The sequence below is a fragment of the Sinocyclocheilus grahami genome, unplaced genomic scaffold (assembly GCF_001515645.1).
Source record: "Sinocyclocheilus grahami isolate Dianchi unplaced genomic scaffold, SAMN03320097.WGS_v1.1 scaffold45.1, whole genome shotgun sequence".
In the NCBI taxonomy this organism is placed as follows: Eukaryota; Metazoa; Chordata; class Actinopteri; order Cypriniformes; family Cyprinidae; genus Sinocyclocheilus; species Sinocyclocheilus grahami.
This window is the reverse complement of record NW_015505224.1, coordinates 699,563-725,992: the sequence shown is the minus strand read 5'-3', so window position 1 is coordinate 725,992 and position 26,430 is coordinate 699,563. Positions and strand designations below refer to the sequence as shown.

Sequence of the window (26,430 nt, the reverse complement as noted above, 5' to 3'; positions counted from 1 at the left end):
TTGCTTGGTTGGAACAGCAGCTACGCTAATTATGTCTCTATTTGTTTCTCTGTTTTTGCGTAACTAGGATTTACGCAAGCTTCAGTCTGGATCCAGAACACCTGAGAAGAGATGATGCCAACCCCTCAGAGGACCTCAGATGATGCCAACCCTGAAACAACATAAACTACCACATTTTGCTATAAGTTTGATTGCATCAATAATAATAATAATAATTGCTGTTAATAGTGTTCATCGTCTGTTTGATTACGTCTTTGATTGATTTTTACGTACATTTCTGCCATATGTACATTAACTGACAGTCACCACTGATAAGATACCACTAAATATTGTAGAAACTTAATTTGCTATAAAGTTGCTTTGCAACGATTTGTATCGTGAAAAGCGCTATACAAATAAACTTGAATTGAATAAATTTTCCAATTCAACCATAACCAAGATTATTTCAGATGTGCTGGATTCATGAGAGGAAGCTCACCTCTTTCTGAGCCCAGCATTGAGCGAGGATAGCGCGGCGTGGAGGGAATCTTTATCCTCTCAGTGCGATACTGCAAATTATTTGATGAACCTTCAGGAAACAAAAGGGAGAAGGAGAGGAGAAAAACAAACATTATTTAAACTCAATAGTTACAGCAAGAGGGGAAAAGCTGATATATATGATTAAAGACAGAGACTGACCGAGTCTAGCGCTGGACGGCAGGGAGTTGGTGCCGTGTGAGGCCCGGCTGCTCCGGGACGAGTCAGAATAGTCTGTGGAGCGTTTCTGGCTCAGGTCCAGACTCAGATGCCCTTGACGCTGAGGACTGAGATAGAGAGAAGAAAACATACCAGATCAGCAAACACTCATAATGGGGTGAAGGAGCAATTCTTCTCCTGACAAAGTAAATAATTATCCTGTTTATGACCTACAATGGCTACTTGTACTTAGCACAACATGATGAAAATTTGGTGATATCATTAACTACAATAACTCACAGCATGAATTTGTTCTGCATTAAAGTGATACCTTCCAGGGTCAAAAATGAAGAGGGGCTTGGGGCAAAAATGGCACTAAAATGAACAAAAATGACCCCAACTTCAAAGGGGTCATATGACGCGATTTAAATTTTTCCTTTCTCTGTAATTTCTTTGATCACAAATGCAGACAGAGTTTTATGTTTACGCGGCGCGATGCAATGCAACGCAACGCAACGCGTAAAAAGACAGTATAAGTCATTATAATCAGTAATTATGTCCCGACTGGATGCAACAAATGCCTCGTTTGTAATGGGTTTTAATGTTTTTGTCTCGTCGTTCCGGCCGGGACACGGCATCAACAGTATGTGAGGGGCGTAACATTTCCGTCTCATGCTTGAGGTATTCGGCCAATCACAATGCATTGGATGGCTGGCCAATCACAGCACACCTCGCTTTTTCAGACCGATGAGCTTAGGCAAAAATCTACGCGTTTCAGAAAGGCGGGGCATAGAGGAGAAACAATAATGTACAGTATGTGGAAAATAATGTGTTTTTTAACTTTAAACCGCATAAACACATTTCATTACACCAAATACACCAAATAATGTTCTTTTTAGCAACATCATATGACCCCTTTCAAGATTAGGGGCAAAAAAGGCCTCTGCACAATTAAAGTAAACATATTAAGACTGTGAATTACAGTGAAACGTAAATATTAATGAAAAGTGCTAATTGTAGAAATATGTTTAGATCTGCTCATGCTGCATCAAAGATTTCCTTAGCATTTCTTTTCTGCAGTGTTGAGCATTATAATAAATCAAAAAAAGGTTTGTATTGAGCGTATGAATGCAGTGGCCAAACAAAAGCATTTAGATTAGTCACTGGTTTTGTTTTTCAAGCTATTAAAATAACCAATGTAAAGTCTTGAATTTCTAATGCACAAAATACAATCAACTAACTCATAAACGTTTCTTAAATTTGTCTGTGTTGCATAGAAGAATATGACATGCTATTTCTTTAAAAAATATATTTTTTGGTATTTTATTTACCAATATTGATAATCACTACTACAATATCAAGAGAAATAATCAATAATCATTGTCATATTATTAAATTGTCATAATATTGCAGTCCTACGCTCTAATTAATTCCTGGGTTTTATCATCTATAATTTATACACTTTATATAGGCAATTATATTATGCAATTGTCATGTAAATCCATGATTGAATGAAGTTGCTTAAATTTAAGTTTCTGACATAAGACTGATACATTTAATAAAGTAAAAGATTTAATATTGCCCCTTAGAAATATTGCCATAGAGCTGCCATATTTGATGGAGAAACAGTCTTCAGTGGAAGTCCAGTGGATGTGTTATTGTTTGTGTGCGTGTGTGTGTGTGCGCGCATGTTTATGTAGTTTATGAGGGCACAAATTTGTATAATAACATGGGTATGACATAGGTATTACAATGAGAAGGTGATTTATGAGGACATTTTCAGTATCCCCATAATTCAAAAGGCTTATAAATAATTCAGAATGAAGTTTTTTGAAAATCTAAAAATGCAGAAAGTTTCCTGTAAGGGGTAGGTTTACAGTAGGGTCGGTGTGTAGGGCAATAGAATATACGGTTTGTACAGTATAATAACTATTACACCTATGGAGAGTCCCCATAAACCATAAAAACAAACCTGTGTGTGTGTGTGTGTGTGTGTGTTGGTTATCTCAGTGGGAACTGTGGTACCTGGGATGTGTGTGCTGCTGATTGATCTGGTTGGCGGCAGTAGGGCAGTTGTTAGTGTGAACTCTGTGACTGCGCACCATGTAAACGGGGTTCTTCATAACGGCCGTTATGGCAGAGCAGGGGGCCAGTCCTCGATGTGCTGAGTCTGAAGTTGAAACACAACCACATAATAACCAATAAAACACACATTCCCCTTCAACTGCCCGCTGCGCTCACATCTTTCATTTCTGCCTCTATTATTGTGGCTACTGCTCTCCTCACACAATCAAGAGATGTTAGCCGAAAGTCAAAACTGTTAGATTTGTCACAAATAGAGCATAGAGTATAAACGTAGAAAAATTAAGGAGTATTTTTTGGAATATATGGCTAAGTGAAAGGCGCCAACCGTTCAGAAAATGCTGATTGTCCCCCAACTGTCCACCGTAGAGCAATTTTATTTTCTATTAATTTTCTGTGTGGGTTGCAATTTTTAACACCCTGTTGTCAAAATTTGGGAGACGTGGAGTAGTTTTATTTGTGTGCGAATGTTGTTTTTTAAATTTTTTATTTAACATTAAAAAGACAATTTATAAAATAAACTAATGAACAAACAAACACACACATATATTAATAAATTCAATTCAATCAGGGTTTTCAAACGTAGCACAAATTATGTTGCCACTCAGTTTGGACTTGCTACTTTTGGACCAAATGCTGGTTTGTACTTCATAAATCTATATTTCTCCTAAATTAAAGAAAAAGTATTGTTATTAAATTAGTGTGTGTAACAAGAGTGAAAGCAGTACATCAGTAAAGCTCAACCAGTTTGAATAAAACATTAGCATTTTTGAAATATGAGGAAAATCATGCAGTAACATACGGAACAGGCCCTCAGTTTTACTTGCAGCCACTTTTTATGATAAATCACATTGGACCATAGTAAAATTAAACATATCTAATATTTCCCATAACAAATGACATGCCAATTCGCTTTATTATTTTTTTAAAAACTACATGGCACCAAGTGCACCGTATTGATGTCAAGCTTTGGCTTTTGCTTGTGTTCAGAATCGAGTTCCACCGGTAAAGCCAGCTGCTCTGGGCGACAGATGAGCAGACGGCGGGGAGGCTCGGAAGGCAGCCATCCCGGCAAAAGCTTGAATACTCAAATCAAGTAAAAATAGACCTCATTATCACACAATCCCCATGTGAACTATAGTCACATGACAGAGGCATCAAGCAGAATCCACAGTGGTTTGTCCTGTTTCTACAAAAATCTACAGTCCTGACAATGTGCTTTATGTCTTTACGTGAGAAAATAAAATGCAAATATGTCACTGCATTAAATGGGACCTAACTGACACATTTCAGGGCTCACCAATAAGAATAGCCTTATGCTGCAGGAAAGAGATAAATGCATAAAACTGAGCCCTGCATTTTCATCCTTCCTAAGCAATAGCATGAACATTCAAAGCTGAAAATTATAAATGGGTTTCATTCGGTAAATCAACAAGCTCGTTGAACCATATTCTACATGATTATCATAAATGAGCAATTCAATTATTCAGGACTGAGTTCACCATAAAATTAAGTAAAACATTAATTTTGTAGGCCGCATTGATCGGAATAAAGATGAACTGTGCTCTGCAGAGCAAATGCAGACAGGGAGAGTGTAGGAAGGGTGTTGTTAAAGAGATACATTGAAATATAGGGCTCTGATTAGGGCGGCTGTAACTCACTGGGAGGCAGGGTTCCATTATAGGCTGTAGGCACAAAACCCACGCTGTGTCTGTGAGGTCGATTAGGAGAGGAACGCAGCATCTCCCTCTGCTCCACAGAGTCACCATCATTTGAATAACTCTGCCAAACACACACACAGCATTAGATAATGCAGCATACAGTTCTATAGAAAGTTAGAATGAATGTTTCTACACATTCTAGAATATCCTAACAAAAATAACTAGTTGAATGATGTTTCATTCTTCAAATGATATTCAAAATATTAATGTATTTGCTCTGAAATGATTTAAAACGTTCATTTTGAGCAATGTATCAAGTCGATTTGAAATATTAAACATAGTACAGTAAAAAAATTAAAAATAATAAAATGTTAAAACGAATCACGTCACAATGATTGTTACAAATTGTTAAAAATATCAATGATATAACACTGTATTTACACTACTGTTTAAAAGCTGCTTTTTTTTTAAAGAAAATTTCATTCAGCAAAGATGCATTAAATAGATCAAAATTGACTTTTACTTTGTTACCAAACATTTCAAATAAATTGTTCTTTTGAAGTATATAGGAAAAAAAAATGTATTGCACCACACCTGTCACTGAAGACTGGAGTAATGGCTGCTGAGTTATTTTAAATAGTAATAATATTTCACAATATTACTGTTTTAGTGTATTTTTAAACAAATCAATGCAGCCAGCAGTTTAAATGAATTGAAAATATTTTCATATTTTCCACTGAGGTTTAAAATCGGTGAGGCTGTTAAATATCTTGGTCTCAGTGATGTACTGCCACAATATTAAAAAAAAAATGCAATTAATGTTATTGTGAAATTCATAATACATTATTTTGATTTTAAACTGACAGCAATATATGATAATGACTAAAATATGATAATGAATAAATCCAAATAATAATAATATAATAAATTATATATCACTTAAAGGTGACGTATCATGAAAATCTGACTTTTCCAGGTTTTAAGTGCTATAATCTGGTCCCCAGTGCATCTACCAACCAAGGAAACGTGAAAAAGATTAACCCAGTAACTTTGTTTTGGTAAGCCTTTTTCTGCAAGCGTCTGAGAAAATGAGCGCGCCTGATTCGCTCCCTTGGTGACGTGGCAAAGTGAGCACAGAACACTGTTTACAGTCCCAGCCTCAGAGGAGACAACAGAGCAGTGCATTTATTTATGTATTTACTGTATATTGCTGCTGCCACACAGATCTAAAATAAACATGCAATTTATTTCCCAGCTGTTTACCTTCACAGACGTAACCCGTTTTTGTAACTCGTGTGTTTTTAACGTTAACTTGTGTGTGAATGAGAGCTTACTTTAGTACTCATGCTGTGACAGCCGCTTTCTGTCCATGTGCTTCGGATGTGTGCACTCAGAAAACCGTATATCAGAAGTTTAAACTCATACGGTTTAAAACGCATTATTTCAGCGCGATAAACATGATAATCAGAACCATAACAGATGTTTTTAGCAGGTCTGAGCTGTAATGGAGCAGCTCTATTCTGGAAAAGGGGGCGGGGAGCAGAAGCTCATTTGCATTTAAAGAGACAGGCCCGAAAAACAGTGTGTTTCTGCTTCCACTCAAAATAGGCATTTTCAAAATAATATTATAAATGATCTGTGGAGTATTTTGAGCTGAAACTTCACAGACACATTTTGGGGACACCAGAGACTTATATTACATATTGTAAAAAAGGGCATAATATGGCACCTTTAAGACAATATGTATCATATTAAAATATATACTTTAGTAATAAAGTAAATAATATAATATGTACATGAATAATTCTAGATTATATTACAATAATTAGCATATTAATATAATAAAACATTCACGCTACTAAAATAGCGCTAAGCTAATCTTCTACATATCATCAGGAGGCGTGCGTCAGCATGTTCTCTCCCCCTCTCTCGTTCCTCCTGGTGCAGTGGGAGATCAATCTCAGGCTGCGAGGCTAATTAAAACAGGCAGGATGGCTGGCTGTGACAAATTCACCTGGAAGCTCTGGAGAGGAATGGTCTGAGGAGTCATTCTGCGCCTGAGCGCCGGGGCCGATTTGGGCCTAGGACGCTTCACTTCCGGTTCCTCCGGCCGCATCCGTCCGATGTCCTCCTCACATGACTTCCTGGAGCTCAAGACCTTGCCCTCGCGCCCCGCCTCGGTGAAGTACAGGTTGCCGTTGCGGTCCTCCTGCTTGGGTTCCTGGACAGACATGGCGGAGACGGTGGACTCCGAGGCGGAGTTGCCCTGATGTTTGTGCTTGAACTTGAAGGAGTCGCTACGTGTGGGTGGGGTCGGGGGTGTCGGGGCAGAGTCCGCTTTTAAAGCTTGAGGCAAATGGTAGTCCGTCTTTGACAGTGCATCTGGTCTTTTGTAGGTGTCGGCATCAATGGGCTTTCTTTGCTTGGGCGACCTGTAGATGGAGAGTTGCGCCGGGCTGTCTGTTGTCATGGCGACACCCACCACCATTTTAGGCCAAGTGCCGCCACTGTGTTGCTTCTCCAGGCTGGTTTCCAGTGTAAGACATTCAGGGCCAACTGACTCTGAGCGGGTGTAGCAGACCTCCTGAAAGGCACTGCCGCTGTAGCGGGCCAGTCCCAGCTCTGAGGCGGGTCGGAGAGAGTTAGGGTGCAAGGTGGAGATCGGAAACACCTTCCTCTCAGAATAACCGCTCTCCTCCATGTCAGTTCTGGTCTTTCTTCTCTCGCTGCCCGTGTCCCCGCTGTAAATGTCTGTCTGAGTGGAGCTGTTGTGCTTGAGGTTTCTGCTGTTTCGAGAATGGATATCCGACAGATGGATTCTGCCGTTGGATTTCTCAGCCTCCCTCAGGCTCTCAAAGATGTTCTGCCCCGACGTGCTCTGGGGAAAAAACTGTTAATGGACAGGTTCAGCACAACTGGCATAAATAAAACAGAAACATCAATAAAACAAACATTCAGAGGTACATAAACTACTGTTACGGAGACCCATTTCGCAAAGCCGGTTTCAGTGGCAACCCAGGTAAATTTGAGTTTAGTTCGGGTTCAGGAAGATGGATAGGTTTTTAGTGGTGTTCCTCACCATGGTAACTTATGCTTTTATTCTGAGTTGGAGATCACAAACCAAAACTGGACAATCAGATGTCAGCAAAGTGTCATATCTGATGCAAATGTTAACGCCTGCTCCAAATTAAAACACTTCACAGTGAAAGTATTTTAGTGATGGAATTACAAATATTTTGCTCCTATTTAGAATATTTATTTTATATGAATTATATATTATATCTTTAATGCATTACACATGCAAGCAATTATATTTTGACAACTGATATTCAACTTTTAACTTAAATAGCTAAACTGTTTTTTAAGCACTTTGTGAACATATAAATTATATGTATAATTAAATTAATTTAGTTGATTCACTTGCATCAACAGAGTTAGATATTTTCTTTCAGCTGCCCTCTCAAACTTTAATGGCAGTGGCAATGTTTTAATCTTTTCTTGTAAATGCATTTAAATTCCTGATTTTTTAAAATAACAATCTCAATCGGTGAACCCACAGAACCTGAACTAAACCGGGTTAGATTTGTTTAGTTTTGTCAACGCTAAAGCTACTCTAAAACTCAACTAGCCTCAGGCCACAGGTTTCTTAGGGTTAATTTAATCCAATAACAAATAGACTTTTTGCTAAGCTCCACCCCACTTGGTGCTCTTCATGATGACTTGAGATCATTTGGAAATCCACAGCATGTATTAAGGGGGTCTGAATACTTTCCGTACCCACTGTATATAAAGTTACAGATTGTTGTGTTTATGATTTCATAGTAGCTTGTGTAACTATTGAGAAATCATCATTACATTATAAAAAATAAAAAAAAACTGTTTGAATTTTTTTTTTTTTTTAAACCATTCAAACACAATAGTTATGGCTAGTTAGCCTAAGAAAGCATTAATTTACAGATGTTATTAGCAAAGGCCCGGATGATTACTGAAAGCAGTAATGAGAACAACTACAAACTCTTTTCCAGTTTTCCAAACTTGACTTTCTCAGTAACATCTCAGAGTTGGTATTCCAACTCAGACACAGCGGTCTCAAATACAACATAGAATAAATGTCACAGAAGCACCTTGGCATGTGGTAATGAGAGCGGCACACACGCTCAGACAGCAGTGAGAGAACAATCACCTTCATGAGGGAGAGAGCGAGCGAGTCCCTGCCGCCCCTCAGCAGAGCCTCACATTCACTCAGTGATTTGTTATCCAGAGCGATCCCATTTATCTAGGGAGAAAGAAATTTAGGTCAGCGCTTCACCAAAGAAAAGTGCCAGAAGACTTTTCAATCCTTCTATTTTCAAACCTAGAAATGACTTGGGAAACTTGAGAACAGAGACACCAAAGAGATGCTTGGTGAATGAAAGGATGGTGCACTTTTAAGATCTCCAGTTCAGATAAATCCTTCTATCTTTTTAAACGTAAAGTAATAGTTCACTCAGAAATATATTCTGTCAAGGTTTACTCATCCTCAAGTTGGTCCAAACCTAAACTGACTGACTTTCTTCTATGAAACACAGACAAACGAAAAGTTGAAGATTCGTACCGGTCATTTAATGAAACTGAAAGGAGACTCAAGCTGTTGAGCATTTTTTTTTTAAATGGTAGAAAGCACCTAGAAGTCTCATAAAAGTCATATAATAGCTTCATGGGAGGAACAGCCCAAACTATTGAAAATAGATCTCAAAATAAATATGGTGAAATTAGACATCAGGTTTGGCAATGACACACCAGAATCAAATTGTCCAATTTCAATTGCCATTTATGTGATTTTGTAATCCATACAACTTGATAGTTAATTTTATCACTACAACATATGTGTTATGTAAGCTGAAGTACCAACATTACTGAATGAACCAAAAGCAAAAACTGAAATATAAATAAATTAAAGGGGTCATATGATGTTGCTAAAAAGAACATTATTTTGCGTATTTGGTGTAAAGAAATGTGTTTATGCGGTTTAAGGTTAAAAATCATATTATTTTTCACATACTGTACATTATTGTTTCTCCTCTATACCCCGCCTTTCTGAAACGCGCCGATTTTTACAAAGCTCATCGGTCTGAAAAGCGAGGTGTGCTCTGATTGGCCAGCTATCCAGTGCGTTGTGATTGGCTGAATACCTCAAGCATGTGAGGGAAATGTTACGCCCCTTACCAATGAGACAAAACCAATAAAACCCATTATAAACGAGGCATTTGTTGCATCCAGGGGGGACATAATTATGGATTATAATGACTTATACTGTCTTTTTACGTGTTGTATCGCACCGCGTAAACATAAAACCATGTCTGCATTTGTGATCGGAGAAATAACAAACAACGAGCGCTACTCTACAATGCCCAAAACTCACATTTGAATCATCAGTGAAAAATTCCTTAAATATAAAAAAACGTACTTACAGACTGAGTCAGAACAGCTGGCATTGTAGTCTACTCTACCAGGATCAGGAAACAGTCCTCCATAAAATGCGCTGCGCACATCTGAATATTTGGGTTGAACTGTTCTGGAACAGTGTTGTAAATACAACTTAACCACTGATTTCTTGTCATGTCCTCTTTTGGAAGACCAAACAAAGTAGTTTCGCTTTCACAACGAAACACACGGCGGGCTAGAGTGAGCGGAGGCTGGCTTGAGTGAGCGGAGTCAAGTCGGCGGGGTTGAGAACGCTTGCGGCAACCAAATGTGAAGACCCCGGGCTGGACTCCGCTTCGTCCACGGTGATCCACAGCAGGAAGTTGATGTATTTCCTCAGCGACCAGCACGGATCAGCTCCAGGCATGACGAAGCAGATATCATCCTCTTTTGGAAGACCAAACAAAGTAGTTTCGCTTTCACACCGAAACACATAGCGCTTTCACGACATGGCGGCGGCAGCAACAATACTACAGCGAGAATAAAAGTTACACCTTCTTTCTTTGCGTGAACATTTGGGCGGCGTTATGCAAATCTTCCCACATCGTGACGTAGACATGTGGGGACGTGTTAGAACGAGCCATTTTAGGTAGGCTCTTAACTTTTATAAAGAATATCTCTTTGGATTTGAGACTTTAGTCTTTGCAACTTTACAGATCTTCTTTATGCACCAAGAGCTTGTAACACTCCAAAGAGAAAGGAAAACTTGAAATCGCATCATATGACCCCTTTAAAACTGTTCAGAAATGATTAAACTGAAAGCAAAAATAAAAGCTAATTTAATTAAACTAACATTGAAATGTAACATTGGTCTATTTCTAACATTAAGTTATCATATGGCTTCAGAAGACTTTTGATACTTCTATGGGTGTTTTTGTCATTTTGAAGTTCACAAGTCTTAAGGACCTTGCACACCGAGTCCAAAACTTTTGTCTGAAATTTTCACATGTTAAAAGATAAATACGACCTTATGTTGTGTCAATCACGTTTACACACTGCCTCCGAAACGTTCGTCCATCATAAAAAGATTTTTGGATTGGGTTCAATTTTCTACACTTTTCTCATCCGTAGCAAGCATTTTGAGACGTGTTTTACAAATTTAGAGCCACGGTACAAGCGAACGCCAAAATCCAGAATGGAGCCTAACAAGTTGATCCCCTTCGTCTTGCAGCACAAAGCACAGGATCCTTGCACACTGAGTTCACCAAGAAATGATTGGTCTTCTTTTTAATATGTGGCTCTAGTATCACTAGCAAAACATCAAACTGAGCCACTGACATCCTGAAGTGTATAAATGTGATTGACACAACGGGAGGTCGTATTTATGTTTTAATGTGCGAAAATTTCAGACAAACGTTTCAGACTCGGTGTGCAAGGTCCCCATTTACTTTCATTATATGGAAAAAGGCAACCATTCTTCAACTTCCTTCATTTCTCTTCTTATGCTTGTGTGTTAAGCCATGTGAGTTGAGAAATATATGAGTGCAAGCAAATCATGAAAGACTTTTCATTTCTTTAATGATAAGAACCAGCAGATGTAGCACTATTGATTGAGCCATATGACATGGCCAATATTAGAGCCAAAAGGTTACGGATATCTTCTACCCAGAATCTATCATGCAGTCAAAAGTAACACCTGATCCGCTCTCAGGATTAACATCTGTGTTACTTATCACCTCCATCTAAGGAGAGGAGTGGATTTGATTGGCAGTTCGTCTAATGAGCCTCCATGCATTTCAGATAAGGAGCTGGATTAAAAATCTGCTTCATTTAGGAGGTTGTAATGAGAGTAAGGTCAGACTTTTATAAGAGCAAATCGGATCCTTGACAGCAGCAATCTTCCTTCAATTTGAGGAAGGATCGCATGACTGCTTGATGACTTACGGCAATCAGGCGGTCTCCGATGGTAAGAGATCCCTCTCTAGCAGCTGGGCTGCCCGGTGCGATAGCGGCCACGTATACGCCGCCCTCAAGAGTGATACCAGCGTCTGGGAGGGTGCAGAGCAAAACCAAGGGTCATTAATAAGAAAACAAGGGAAATCAGCCACAGAAACGGTAAAATGAGTTGGAAAAATGCAGAAGTGATACCTTTGTGTCCGATTAGATTAATGTGGACAGGAGTAACCAGTCTTCCTCCTAAAGATTTCCTCCTGCGAACGACCATATTGATCAGCCCTCCTCCATTAAGTACGGCTTTGATGACCTGCTTCCTGTCTTTGTTAGTCAGGTCCACATCATTTATCTTCAGCAGCCAATCATTCACCCTATTGAGAGAGAGGCACGGCTGGTCAGGACCAAACTATGAGCAGGGAAATGAGCATGAAATCATTCCAGAGGCCATTATCTGAAAAACACTCAATATCTGTATCCACCTCAATCTTCCATCCACGATACTTCCTTTGTCCACTCGGGTCACAAATATCCCACAATCTCCTGGTAAATATGGATCATTCACACCCTCTGCGATATCAAACCCCATTGCCTTCAAATCCATGTCGTCCTGTAGGAAGATAATGATAGAGAGACTGATGAGACCTCTCCAAATATAGGAAGACAATAAAGACGAGAAAAAAAAAACATAAAGGTCAAATGATGTGAATGAGTATCCTGGAACCATGAAGGTAAATGCAAGAATTTATGACCCAAAAAAGACTATTTAAAACACATCTCCATCACTTTAAAAAAAAAAAAAATGCTTGATTAATTTGAATAGCTCCAAACCACTACAATATAGAAATAAAAATGATGCTTTTTCTCAGTAATTTTTCTTGTTTTTCAGTGCAAATGTCTTAAGATTTTTAAATCAATATACATTTCCTTGAGAAGCCAAATAATATGAAACCAGAAGTCTTGTTTTATGAGAAATTGATGTAAATAAATGAAGTGAGTTTATCATTAAAAAAATAACAAATATCTGCCAATGGGCTCAGAAAAATCAGTTCAATTCAAAGGCAAAACAAATTTTCATACCCCACTGAAAGATATTTGTTCTTGTTTTAAACAAACTCAATTTTATTCAGCTTGTCAGAAAACAAGACTTCATATCTTCAATTTGCAACTCTAGTAAATAGATCTCGATTTAAATATTTGCATTGGAAAACAAGACAAAAATACAGAGGAAAATATTCACTTTTAACAATGCATGCAAAAATTAAGACTTTCTGCTCTGATTTAAGACCTTTTTAGTCCTTCATTTGTGAAAGAGCAATCTGCAGAAACACAGTATAAGGTAACCATATGGGTTTAGTTTAGGTTTATGGTTACGTATAGTACCATACTTCGTACCCACTTATGTAATTACTATAGTCAGCACAAAAATATGTACATGCAGAATAGGACTACAAAATAAAGAGATACTAATTAATAGTATTTTTGTTATATATTCTAAATACTTTTCCAAGGCTGGAAAACATTAATATAAATATTCCCAGATATTGTCCACACCTGTAAGATCAATATATTATTCTTTGCGGGTTTTTGTTTTCTTACCCGATCCTTCTCAAACTCCACCACCTCCGTCTCCCATTCTAATGAGTCTGTGTCTATGGCTGAATCATGGGAGCTGTGAGCCATTAGCTGGCAAAAACGCGCCTCCTTCTCCAACTGGCTCTCCATCTTCTCCCTTTATTGGTGGAGAGAGCACAAAACAAAAGACAGACCATTTTTTCTCTCATCTCTCCAAACAGTCATCTAATTCATCTCACGCCCACAAAACAGCAAGAATGTCAAGTGTCAAGAGTCTTTGTGAAGAGCATCTCTCTTTGTTTGAAGAGTTGCTGATGCAAGACTGGGAAAACCGCTGTCTTACAAGCCTACTGGATGATACGGGTTGGCATCAGGGCATCGTTTGCCACAGTTTGTGTAATCTGTAACACCTGTGCTAGATGGAGATGTTATAAAAGCGGCATCAAGGTCAAACCTTAAAATTGGGAAGGAAAAAAAAACAGGATCAAGTAGTTGGGGAATACTGGCAAACTGTCACTAAGATTCATAGACTCAGAGAGAGGAAAGCCTAGAGGGCATCAGTGACATTAAAAAAAACTTCAGAAAAGTCTACTTCAAGAGGGTGGGGGTGCTCTGGAGCTTTTGATGGGAACGGACTAACCACTAGGGGGCGTCTAAAGCAGAAATGTAATCAAAAAAGAAAAGGGCCTGGTTACCAATTAGCAGACTAGGACCAAAAATTAATTCCAACAGGGCCACGAATCATTTGTCAAATTAATATAATTGGGCATTATAAGGGATAAATTATCTGCTGCCTGCCATTCACACACACACACACACACACACTCAATTTCTATTTATCTAGCCATCAATTACATTATTTAGTACAATATTTATTAATAATAATTATTTACTAATTATTAATTTATTTATTAACACGCATTTATTAATTGTGATATTTATTTGCATTACGTAATTTTAATGTATTCACTCAAAATAATAATAATAATATTTAATAACTATTATTATTGCATTTACAGTATACCTTCCGTAATGTCAATTTTATTGACTTAATTACATTAAATATGTTACTGATTACGTAATTCAAAAATTCATTATTATTATTACTACATTCATACTAATTTTAAGTATTATTAACATTATTATTACTTGCATTTATAATATATTATCACTTTAAATTAAATCATTATTAATTATAATAAATGATAAATTCTTAAACATTATTACTAGCATTTATAAGATATCATCGATGTGAATTAAATAAATTACAATAAACATGACGATGTACATTTAATGTATTATGCTATGTTTATTACATTATTGCAACATTCATTCATTATTATTATTTGTAATCTTAAAATTCTCAGCCACATAACATTGACTTTAAAAATACTATAAAGTTATTTTGCCACTTTTGATTGTTCAGACAAGTTTGTAAGAATAAAACTCAGAAAGGGGGTCAGTTGTAAATGTAATGAAATACCCCATATTATCTGTAAACACCTGACTGAAAGATTGTCAGAGAGAGGCAGGACTAAAAAGGGTTTACTTGAGCTCTTTAAGTTCCCTGGCTGCATCGTTCCGCTGTTTCCTCATGTCGTCAAGGTTACGCAGGGCATCAGCCAGATCGCTGACGGCACGGTCTCTCTCTCTGCGCAGATTATCACACAAAGTCCTGCCAAAACACAACAAGGACACGCTCAAGTATCAGCATCAGCAGTTGCATGTCATCATTTTCCTAGACTGCTTAATTCAGTGGCAAATGCTACCGTATGCTCTCTCGCTCAGCAACAATCTTGTCTCGTTCCTGAAAGGCCCAGTCTCTGCGACACTTGGCCACCTCGGCCTCCTGCACAGCCTCCTTCAGCTCCTGGGACATGGCCTCACACTGCTTCCTCAACACGTCAATCTCCTTATTGGCACGCTCCATGTCCAGCGTGGCCGAGTCTTGTTTCTGTATCAAAAACATTCACGATGAATATGATTGCAGATGATTTCATCACCAAAATATGTTTTAAGGCATAACTTAAGACATCCGTGAAGTCATATTAGTGAAATGAGTTAAATGAACTTCACCAGAAGGCTTTGAGTCTTAAAGATACTGTAGAGCTGTTAGAGACCTCTAGTGGATTCTAGCGGCACTGCGGCTTTAAACTGAATAAATCTGCCTTGGGTTTTTTTTTTTTTTTTCTGGAATAATCCAATGGCCCACAGTTTATGAGATTTTTTTATGAGCTTTGTGGTTTATAGTGTTTGTTTGTGTATGAAGACTGGTGTGAAAAATCAAGACAGGCAAGGGATAAGAGGTGAGGATACAATGCTTGGAGATCGGACCCAAGATTAATTTCACAAACGGCCCCTTAGCAATTTCTGCCCGAAGAACAGCAGCTGATAAATATCTCTGAGAAAAACTGAACAACAATGGTAAAATACAATATATAAAAATATTACTTTTGAGCCATGGATATGCAGAAGCACACACATTGTCATGAGTCATGGGCAGCACTCTGAATCTACTACATAATCTATTAGAAAGGTATCATTTATACTTAAATAGTTAAAAACAAGGGTGTTGTAGTGATACACACTACAGTTCGAAAGCTTGGGGTTGGCAATATTTTTGTAATGTCTCTTATGTCCACCAAGGCTGCAATTATCTGATTAAAAATACAGTAAAAACAGTAATATTGTGATATCCTGCAATTTAAAATAACTTTTCTCTTTGAATATAATGCCATTTATTCCTGTGATGTCAAAGCTGTATTTTCAGCATCATTACTCCAGTCTTCAGTGTCACATGATCCTGTAGAAATCATTCAATACCACGACTGAGGTGCCCTTGAGCAAGGCACCGAACCCCCAACTGCTCCCCGGGCGCAGCAGCAAAAAATGGCTGCCCACTGCTCTGGGTGTGTGTTCACGGTGTGTGTGTGTTCACTGCTGTGTGTGTGCACTTTGGATGGGATAAATGCAGAGCACTAATTCAGAGTATGTCACCATACTTGGCCACATGTCACGTCACTTTTCTAATATGCTGACTTGCTGTTCAAGAAACATTTATTATCAATGTTGCAAACAGTTGCACTGCTGAAATATTTGAAAGTATCTGAAATATTTGAAAACACTGCTGAAAACAGTGAAACCTCATTGAAATGTTGAATGTGAAGATTTAGTCTGAATACTCGTGATTTTTGAATTCCATGACTTCCAGCCATTTTTTTTTTCATCTTTATCATTGTTTGTTCTATCTGTCTAGACCCTTTCCTAGGGCACTTTTAAGCACTTGCATTAGTAATGTTAAAATCACTTTCCTTAACTAACAGAATTGAAGAGATAAAGTGAAATGACTGGTACAACTTAACTAGCCATTAAATGAACAGATGCAGCACAGTTATTGTCAGATGCGTCTTTTTGCAGATACTCAATTATTCAGCATTTTCTCCACAATCCAGACAAACACTGTCAAATTAGCTTTGCAGAGTGCAGATTCTTATTCCTTTATTGACCTTTCAACCTTCATGGCTTTATGTATTAGAGATAAAGATGAGGGTTTTTATAAAAAATATAAAAAATAAATAAAAAAAGGCGGTTGCACTCAATAAGGTAAATTTCTCCCTGTTGAAACATTAAGGCACTGAGCAGAACGCCAAAACTAAAAATAAAGCACTTTACTATACACATTTCCATTACTTGTCTTAATCCCATATATTATTTTACCAGGCCTGGTAAATTCCCTGCGTCTACCACAGAAGATTTTCCATAGAAATTGGATGCAGCATTAGACTGAAATATGTATTTAATATTGTCATTTACGTGACCATATATCGAATCCCAGACTGTAAGCACCTGTCTGGCCTGGTAGTATTCCCGCAGTAACTGGTCTCTCTGAATGATGGCTTCGGTTCTCTCTTTCCTGGCCACATCTCTTTCCTCCCGCACAGTCTCGATGTCTTTACAGGCCTGACTCAGCTCTTTCTGGGCCTCCGCTTTGTCCTTCACTTCATGGCAGTATTTTTCCAGCAGCTCGTTTCTCTCACAGATGGCACGGTCTCGATCCACCAGCGATGAATTTAGCTCCTACAAAAAGACACAAACGTCAGCGACAGTTATGCGCTATTGATTTAAAGTGCTTTTTCAAAACAGCACTGGCTGCCTAGTACAAACTTGGCAACAAAAAGTTTATTTACAGAACAGAGAGCATATAAAAACAAGGCTCAGTCACTCCTTAATCATAAATACTGTATTCAGTGATACAGTGAGTTTCCCCAAATGACAGCTGACCATCTAGATTAGATGCGACAATATTGCATATCTAATATCTGTTATTAGGGATGTGTTACCTGTCTGAGAGCTTCCACCTCCTCACTGGCCACCATCCTCTCAGAGGAGGTGTTTTTGAGCCGGGCTTCCGCCGCCTCCAGCTCCGTCTGCAACTTGTCCACCTCTTTAATGACCTGGTCCCTCTCACTCATGATCAGTCTGTATTCATTAAACACAGAATCCCGCTCCTCCTTGTATTTCTCCGCATCCTTGACCGCCTTCAGCTGGAAGTTCTTGTAGCGTGTCACCTCCGACTGGAGTCTCTCCATCTCTCTCTGCAGCTCCTTGTTCTGGGCTGAGGCTTTATTCATCTCCTGCTGCACGGAGTCAAACCTGATGGGTTTCAAATCAAAAATGTTCGATTAATGAGTGCTTTGCATTATTAAAAAGGACTACAATTTTCTGTGTGTATCAATGTTCATTAATGAACTGAATTAAAAGATTGGCAGTTGACTGTACTGACCAATCAGAAGTCAGGACCATAATGCAAAGGATATAAACAATGTATGCATCCTATATAAAGCGCAGGACAATATATATATATACAGTCGAACCGAAATTTATTCAGACACCTTCAACACTTCTCACATTATCACAGTTTATTCGCTATAGTTTAGAAAATGGTAATAAAATATGAAAAAATAAAAAATAAATTCATCTTGATAATGTCAGATAACTTCGATAGAAAGGTATGTAATGTTATGTCAGCTGTTAAATTTAAGTACACAATTAGATAATACCAATTACCAAGCAGTGCTTAATTTTGTTCAGTCTGTGGTGTAAAAAGGTCGCATTAGCAATTAAAGAAAAAAAACACTTAAGCAAAACATGGTCAAGTCAAAGTGTCAGAATAATTTTTGTCCCAAATTTTTATTGATTTTACTGGCAGTCCACTGTATGAATAATTTTTGTGTATAATATGTCAGTTTACTTTATTTTGCTATCCTCACTTACCTAAATTAACTATAGTGTCCTGCATCTACTAGTAAAAAGATATCAAAAAATTATATCTGGTGTCTGAATAATTTTTGGTTTGACTTTATATGTAATGAATGTCATTAAGGCCAACTTGATTATCCTCTTAGCACTGTTTAACTTATTTTACCATATTTCAACCCTCAAACAAGCAGAAAATGCAAAGATGCAGATTGTGTTTGATATGATTGTAGTGTCTGAAAGTGAAAAAGATGTTGATGTACGACATTTAAATATAAACAATATATGCGTTCTGTGAAAAATGGGACAATGTATTTTATTATTGTAATGATAAAACTGTAAATTAAAACTAGGCAAATTTGATTATGCTTTCAGCTCTTTTTGCCTCACATTCAGAACAGAAAATACATAAAAAGAGGCTGCAGATTGCAGTGTTAAAAACATGTTGACCAAGTATGACCTTTAAAAGTATTTGAAGTGCGTTATGCAACACTTAAAACACATAATAAAGATGACTGATGCTGCTCGTACCGTCTCATAGATGTTGACCACTGCTGTTGGTACTGGATAGCCGTGTCGCGCTGTTTAAGCAGAGCATCGGTTTGTTTTTGCAAGCGCCTGTTCTCCTCCTCCACCTGCTCCAGTCGACTCAGATCCGTGTTGTGACTGGCCACCTTCTCACTGTAGCGTTGGCTCAAGACGTCGTATTCCTTCTTCACCCCCTCCAGCTTATCCATCGCTGTATCATAGAGCTTGTTCAAAACCTCTGATGACCCGTTCTCCCTGATTACCTGTATCGAAAAAGGCTTTCATGAATCTGATTTACTGTGTGGTGTCAAAGAAACAAACAAACAAAAAAAAGACAAAAACCCTGATAACCTGTAAAAAATCCCATTTCATGAACCTGATCTACTATATACTGTCAAAGAAAAAAATACAAGAAACAAAAAAACAAATAAAACAAAACCCTGATAACCTGTGTCAAAAAAGGCTTTCATGAATCTGATTTACTGTGTGGTGTCAAAGAAACAAACAAACAAAAAAAAGACAAAAACCCTGATAACCTGTAAAAAATCCCATTTCATGAACCTGATCTACTATATACTGTCAAAGAAAAAAATACAAGAAACAAAAAAACATAAAACAAAACCCTGATAACCTGTAAAAATCCCATTTCATGAACCTGATCTACTATATACTGTCAAAGAAAAAAATACAAGAAACAAAAAAATAAATACAACAAAACCCTGATAACCTGTAAAAAAGGCTTTCATGAATCTGATTTACTGTGTGGTGTCAAAGAAACAAAGCAAAACAAAACAAAAACAAAAACTTGTCAAAAACAAAGCCAAAACAAAACCGTGATTACCTTTGTTGAAAACAGCTTTAAAGAGCCTGATTTACTGTGTGGTGGAAACAAAATGAAATAAAACAAAAGACAAAAACAAAAACAAAAAAAAACTGATTAAACAGCTTTAATGAATCTGATTTATTGAATGGTATCAAAGAAACAAAACAAAAAACACAAACAAAATCAAAACAACACTACTTATTTGTACTAAAATGGTTTACAAAGCTTTCTGTTATTAATTATACTGGTCAGTCCTAAAGATATTGAAAATGGCACAGGGTTGGTGCATTAATGTAGAATTCATGTGTGATTATGCTCCTTACATATATTACCTGTTATAAATGTGCTTTTATCATCCCTTGAATTCAAGTTTGACAACGCAAACACCAGAGGGCGATCATGAGTCTATAAAACATCTCCTGTACTTGCATGCCAAATGCTGTCACTGCGCTTACACACAAATACGCAACACTGAATTCAGCAATAAACAAACAGCATCCACTATGTGTCCTAATGACATAATCGAAGGCAATTCCCCGTTCAGGCAATAAACCCACACCTCAGTGGCCCCTGACCAAGCCACAGTGGGATTTCACATGCTGAGTGATTGGCATCTGTATCTAACTCTCCTCTAGGCCATGTAATCAGTGCTTAGAGTATTGACTAACTGCAAAAGCCTCTGTCCTTTTCCATCAGTCAGCAAGCACTTGCCCTTCCAGGCTGACCTTTTTCAAGCAGGCGGTGAGCATTTTGTGCAGCCAGTGGGCAGCGTAAGCACAGCTGACAGATCAAAACGCGGTTCAATCTGAGCGCTACAGCACAGATCCCGTGGCACGCCTGATCTGACCTCTCTGCGACAATTAAGACCGTTTCAGACACACAAGCAGGAGCTATCCTAATGCTTTAAACCTTTCCATTTGTGTTCGTGGGTTTAATCCGGAAGGAAGCCTGATAAATCAATCCGACAGGAAAAGGCTCATTCCTTCATAGTAGCTGCAGAGAGCAGACAGTGTGTTGACACGGTGGCATCTGACTGAATAATCTCCTGTCCCCTGGCTTCCGATTTATGTCAAGGTCAGATTTGGTTGCACTACTATGGGATGCCCAGCCTCTGGATTTACAACATAAACGCTGCTGTTCATGATGCAACAGACGCACTAATCCCACAACAGTCTGCGCTGCGGGGAATGACAAAATCTGCAATTTAATTAACCGTCCCTGAAGCTCTGAAAAAAATCAGAGATCGATTTCGGCAGACTAACGTCACTTTCTGGCTGACGGCAGTACCATTAGGCCTGTTTCACACTGCAAGCGTAAGAAGCTCATATGTATTTTGGTGCCCGTATTAACAGGTTGCATTCACACTGTGTGCATTAGCAGGGCGGTGCTGTGGGAAAAAAAGCGGTTCTGCGATTACAGTTTCGGCACTGAGCCCATTTTTGCTGCTTATAGCACACTCAACTAGCAGACAACAAGGTGGAAATTCCCCATATACCTACACTACAGTTCAAAAGTCTGGGGTAAGTAAGATTTATGTTTTAATACACACTTTTATCCAGCAAGGACATATTAAATTGACAGCAAGGGCACAAAAGTGACAGTAAAAACATTTATAATGTCACAAAAGATTTGTTAAATAAACACTGGCCTTTTGAACTTTCGATTAATCAAAGACTCATGAAAAATGCAGGTTTCCACAAAAATATTAAGCAGCACAACAGATTTCAACAGTAATAATAATAATAATAAATGTTTCTTGAGAGGCAAATTAGTATGAGCAGATCATGTGACACTGAAGACTGGAGTAATGATGCTGAAATTCAGCTTTGCCATCATAGAAAAAGATTTCAAAACATTAAAATAAAAACATTATTTCAAATTGGAATAATATTTCACAATATAGTTTTTAATGTATTTTTGATTAAATAAATGCAGCTTTTGGTGATATCAGACTTTCAAAAACACGTAAAAATCTTAAAAATCTTTCCAAGCCCAAACTTTTGAGCAAACAAAGTAGTTTCGCTTTCACAACAAAACACACAGCTCTTCACGACATGGCGGCGGCAACAACAATACTACAGCGAGAATAAAAGTTACGCCTTCTTTCTTTGCGTGAACATTTGGGCGACGTTATGCAAATCTTCCCACATAGTGACGTAGCTATGTGTTAGAACGAGCCATTTTAGGTAGGCGTGGTTAACTCTTAACTTTTATAAAGAATATCTCTTTGGATTTGAGACTTCTTTATGCACCAAGAGATTGTAACACTTCAAAGAGAAAGGAAAAATTGAAATCGCATCATATGACCCCTTTAACTATTTTACACATGCTATTTTATGCTTATTAGAGTAAAAAATAAAATACAAATAAAATTTGAAAAAAATCTTAGCATCATACATACCCGTGACAGAGTGCAATCTTTTAATGCATTGCAACTAACTCCATCCAAGATGGTAGACAAAGCAAAAATTCAATTATGAATAATTAAATACTGAAATATATCAATGATCTATTTTAAATCTAATTAACAATTGTACCCAATATTACTGTGTTTTGTATTTTATGCTTAGAGTATACAATTACATTGTCAGCATTTTTGTATTTTATGCATAAAAAATAAAATAAAATGGGTTCAATTTCAGTGCAGACACTACCAGCAGACGAGGAGGATCAAACAGAATGAATGTTTTTGCTCTCGATACATCAGTAACATGCAAGCAGTATAACAGAGAATGGTTGTGTATGTGTGTGTGCTGTAATCACACACTGTTGAGGGAATGGGGAATATGGGATTAATCCCTCATCAACTCAATCTTCATCTCTATGTGGTCGTTCATGCCCAGCAGAGACGGGGACAGGAGGGCATGTGTCCTTACATCATAATCAGATTACAGCCACTGCACATCTGTGTATGGATGGACGATATTATGTTGGTGTGTGGATGACAGCACACTGGCAAACAAGGGTGAGTCAGAAACAACAGAGCAGAACAAACTTCCTTGTGTCCACGCTTACATATTGCCAACTGGTTTAGATAACGAGGCTACATTAAACCAATGTCACTTAAACTGATGACATATGACAAAGCAGTTTCATTATTACTTCCTTGTGACTGTGTTTTTTGCATAAGGATTTTTATAGAAAGACACTGCAGGGACGGTTCAAACAAAAATTAATTTTGTCATCATTTACTCGCCATACAAACCTGTCATGATTTTCGTTTTTTTTCTGTGGAACGCTAAAGACGACATTCTAAAAATGTCTTTTTTGTTGTTTTATTTTTATCCTGTGTTGTTTTGGACCTCATTGACTTTCATTGCATGGGCAAAAACAGTAAAACAGAAAAAAATACTTGAAAATATGTTCTGCAGGGTGATACGAGGGAGAGTAAATGATGTAATTGTAATTTTCACGCTTTCACCACCATTGACAATTTTTTGCCTTTCCGTGTCTTTATTGTTATAAGGTAGGAGGCAAAATGCTGGTGGGAAAGAGTTAATTTTCACATTTTAATTTATTTAATTTAAATTGTACACATTTATTGTAATTCCAATAAATACATTATTTTTATTTTATTTTATTTATTTGTACTGTTTTATTTTAATTTATTCAATTTTTTATTGTAATCATAATTGTATTTTGAGGTTTGGAATGATATGTGGATGATTAACTAACTGGGTGAACTCCTCTACATAACATAAAAACTGCTCCTTAAGTGCATTATGCACATTAATATTGCAACATGAATTGAGCTGCAGAACAATGTGCTTCAAACATTTAATAAAGCCATAATTAACCTGCAGACAATGCAAGAGCTAATTAAAGACTGCTACTAATGCAGCAGATGGCTCTTAGCATATCTGTTAGAGAGAGATGCATGGCGCCTGTACTCACTGGTAGTAGTCTGCCTCCTTCACGGCCTCCTCGCACCTCTTCAGAGTCTTGGTATGCTGGTTCTGCAAGGACTGCAGGTCTGCCATGGCCTTCATGCACTGCGTTTTCAGACGCTCGTAGTCATGGCCAGGTTTGGAATTTGGCCTTTTGGAGACAAAGAGCAAAACATCAGCACTGCGTCCCTCAGTCTGCAAGGGCGGCCCAGTGTTAACTGGGATAACAGACTCTACTGGTCAAAAGTTTGGAATAATTAAGATTTAAAAAAAAAATATGTTTTTGATAAGTCTCTTATGTTCACCAAGGCAGCATTTATTTGATCAAAAATACAGTAAACAAAAAAGTAATATTGTGAAATACTAAAATTAATAATAATTTAATTTAAAATAACTTGTGCTGTCAAATGATTAATCGCAATTAATCGCATCCAAAATAAAAGGTTTTGTTTACATAATGTGTGTATACTGTGTATATTTATTATGTATAAATAAATACAAACACATACATGTATATGTTTAAGAAAAAATGTGTGTTTATATATTAAATATATTTATATTAGGGCTGGTAAGGGATTAAAATATTTAATCTAATTAATTACATGAAGTGCTGATTAAAGGGGTCATATGATGCGATTAAAATTTTTCCTTTCTCTTTGGAGTGTTACAAGCTCTTGGTGCATAAAGAAGATCTGTAAAGTTGCAAAGACTACATATATTCTAGATATATGTTCTAACACGCCCCCACATATCTACCTCACTATGTGAGAAGATTTGCCTAACGCCGCCCAAATGTTCACGCTAAGAAAGTAGGCGTAACTTTTAGCCTCACTGTTGTTGCCGGGACACGTCATCAACAGTATGTGAGGGGCGTAACATTTCCATCTCACACTTGAGGTATTCGGCCAATCACAACGCATTGGATAGCTGGCCAATCACAGCACACCTCGCTTTTTCAGACCGATGAGCTTTGTAAAAATCTACGCGTTTCAAAAAGGCGGGGCATAGAGGAGAAACAATAATGTACAGTATGTGGAAAATAATGTGTTTTTTTTTTTTACTTTAAACCGCATAAACACATTTCATTACACCAAATACACAAAATAATGTTCTTTTTAGCAGCATCATATGACCCCTTTAATTAATCTAATTAATCTAATTAATCGCATTTAATCGCACATAAATATTAGCGGAGAATTTTCCCCCGAAATAACATTAAAAATTATTGTGTAAGATGAAGATTGAACTGATATTACAAAAAGCAGCTTTTATTACTATTTTGATTGAACACAAGACTATCACAATGGCCATGACATTGTTTTATTATTGAACACAAACTTGGGCTACAATGGCCATTATTAAACACAAGTCTATCACTTAGGCGACAATGGCCATGACATGTTTTATTATTATTATTATTATAAGCCTGTCCCTTATGCTATAATGGTCATACAGTAATTTAACAGAAACACAGTTAAACTAACCTCATTTCTTATTTCTCCTTCAACCAGTTGCTAAGACAAACTAACGTGTTTACATTTTCTGAGTTGAAAGATGCCCTCTTCTTTTGCACAATGTTGCCCGCCAGTGAGAAAAGTCTTTCGCATGGTACAGTGGTTGCAGGGGTGGCTTAACATGGGCCTCTGCATTAACTGACCACCACTCTAAAGGACACTTATCCATCTCAATAGTGGGCTGAACTCTGTAGCGCATTGCTAACATGATTTTCTTCCTCTGATTCCGAGTCTGAACCCAGCAGAAGGATTCTCCTCTTTTAAGCTGGCTCATATTCTTCACTGGGTTGTGGAGTATGTGTGCTGGGTTCTGCTTCTTGTAGTATTTTCTCAAGGCTGGACCACACCTGTTCTCTCTCTCCTCTTGATAGGCACTTCAAGTCCTTAAAACGAGGGTCAAGAGCTGAAGCAAGTTTCAGCCATTCATTGTTCATGTCAGCTTGGCGTTCAGCAAGGTCTTTCTTAAAGGTAGTCTTGAAACTTGCCACATATGCTGGATCTTCATCAGAGACCCTCATTGCATGGTTAAGGTGGCAGAATGCAGGCAGCACTACAGAGCATGAGACATAAGTCTCACCCCCAAGGAATTCAGTCACATACCTGAGGTAGAACAAACATTATACATACTCAAAGTAATTATAATTACATTATAATAAACAAAGTTCAATACATTTAGTTTAGGCAAGAAAAGCATATTTAACATCAATTTATAAAAGGTGATTTTAAAATCCTTAACATTTTTAAGAGTTCATTTTATGGAATTTTTAAAGGCTTTTTCTTTTCAAGCATGTTTGTCTTGCTCAGTAAGAGCTCCAAGACATTTTAGGCGTGATATTCTTGGGTTCTAAATTATATATTGTGTGTAACAAAAACAGCAGGAAGCACAAATAAATGCAAGGACATCATGCAATTACAATAGAACGTGGCACTAATGTAATTGAGGAGGATGGGTGTGTGGCAGACTTACTTGCATGGCTCAAGAAGCGTCTGCAGCTTGTGCAGTTTGTCCCACGCAGCAGCGGTCAGCATGACTAACTTGTGTTTCTGTTGGGCTATAGTAGCCTTAACAGCCTCTT

The 26,430-nt window shown here is 37.6% G+C and overlaps 1 protein-coding gene across 1 annotated transcript in view; it reads right to left on the bottom strand.

Annotated features, from left to right (window-relative positions):
• The window catches only part of LOC107582547 (disks large homolog 5-like), a 95,502-nt gene that overhangs the window by 17,054 nt on the left and 52,018 nt on the right, over nucleotides 1–26,430 (bottom strand). The window contains exons 4-20 of the mRNA XM_016268443.1: nucleotides 23,848–23,991; nucleotides 20,679–20,733; nucleotides 19,134–19,393; nucleotides 17,687–17,999; nucleotides 17,193–17,423; nucleotides 15,116–15,300; nucleotides 14,896–15,021; nucleotides 13,371–13,503; nucleotides 12,254–12,381; nucleotides 11,970–12,145; nucleotides 11,766–11,869; nucleotides 8,602–8,694; nucleotides 6,433–7,308; nucleotides 4,419–4,539; nucleotides 2,701–2,845; nucleotides 679–803; nucleotides 479–568 (exon numbers count right to left, since the gene is read on the bottom strand). Coding sequence (XP_016123929.1) covers nucleotides 479–568; nucleotides 679–803; nucleotides 2,701–2,845; nucleotides 4,419–4,539; nucleotides 6,433–7,308; nucleotides 8,602–8,694; nucleotides 11,766–11,869; nucleotides 11,970–12,145; nucleotides 12,254–12,381; nucleotides 13,371–13,503; nucleotides 14,896–15,021; nucleotides 15,116–15,300; nucleotides 17,193–17,423; nucleotides 17,687–17,999; nucleotides 19,134–19,393; nucleotides 20,679–20,733; nucleotides 23,848–23,991 — 3,305 coding nt within the window. The remainder of the gene's footprint in view (nucleotides 1–478; nucleotides 569–678; nucleotides 804–2,700; nucleotides 2,846–4,418; nucleotides 4,540–6,432; nucleotides 7,309–8,601; nucleotides 8,695–11,765; nucleotides 11,870–11,969; nucleotides 12,146–12,253; nucleotides 12,382–13,370; nucleotides 13,504–14,895; nucleotides 15,022–15,115; nucleotides 15,301–17,192; nucleotides 17,424–17,686; nucleotides 18,000–19,133; nucleotides 19,394–20,678; nucleotides 20,734–23,847; nucleotides 23,992–26,430) is intronic.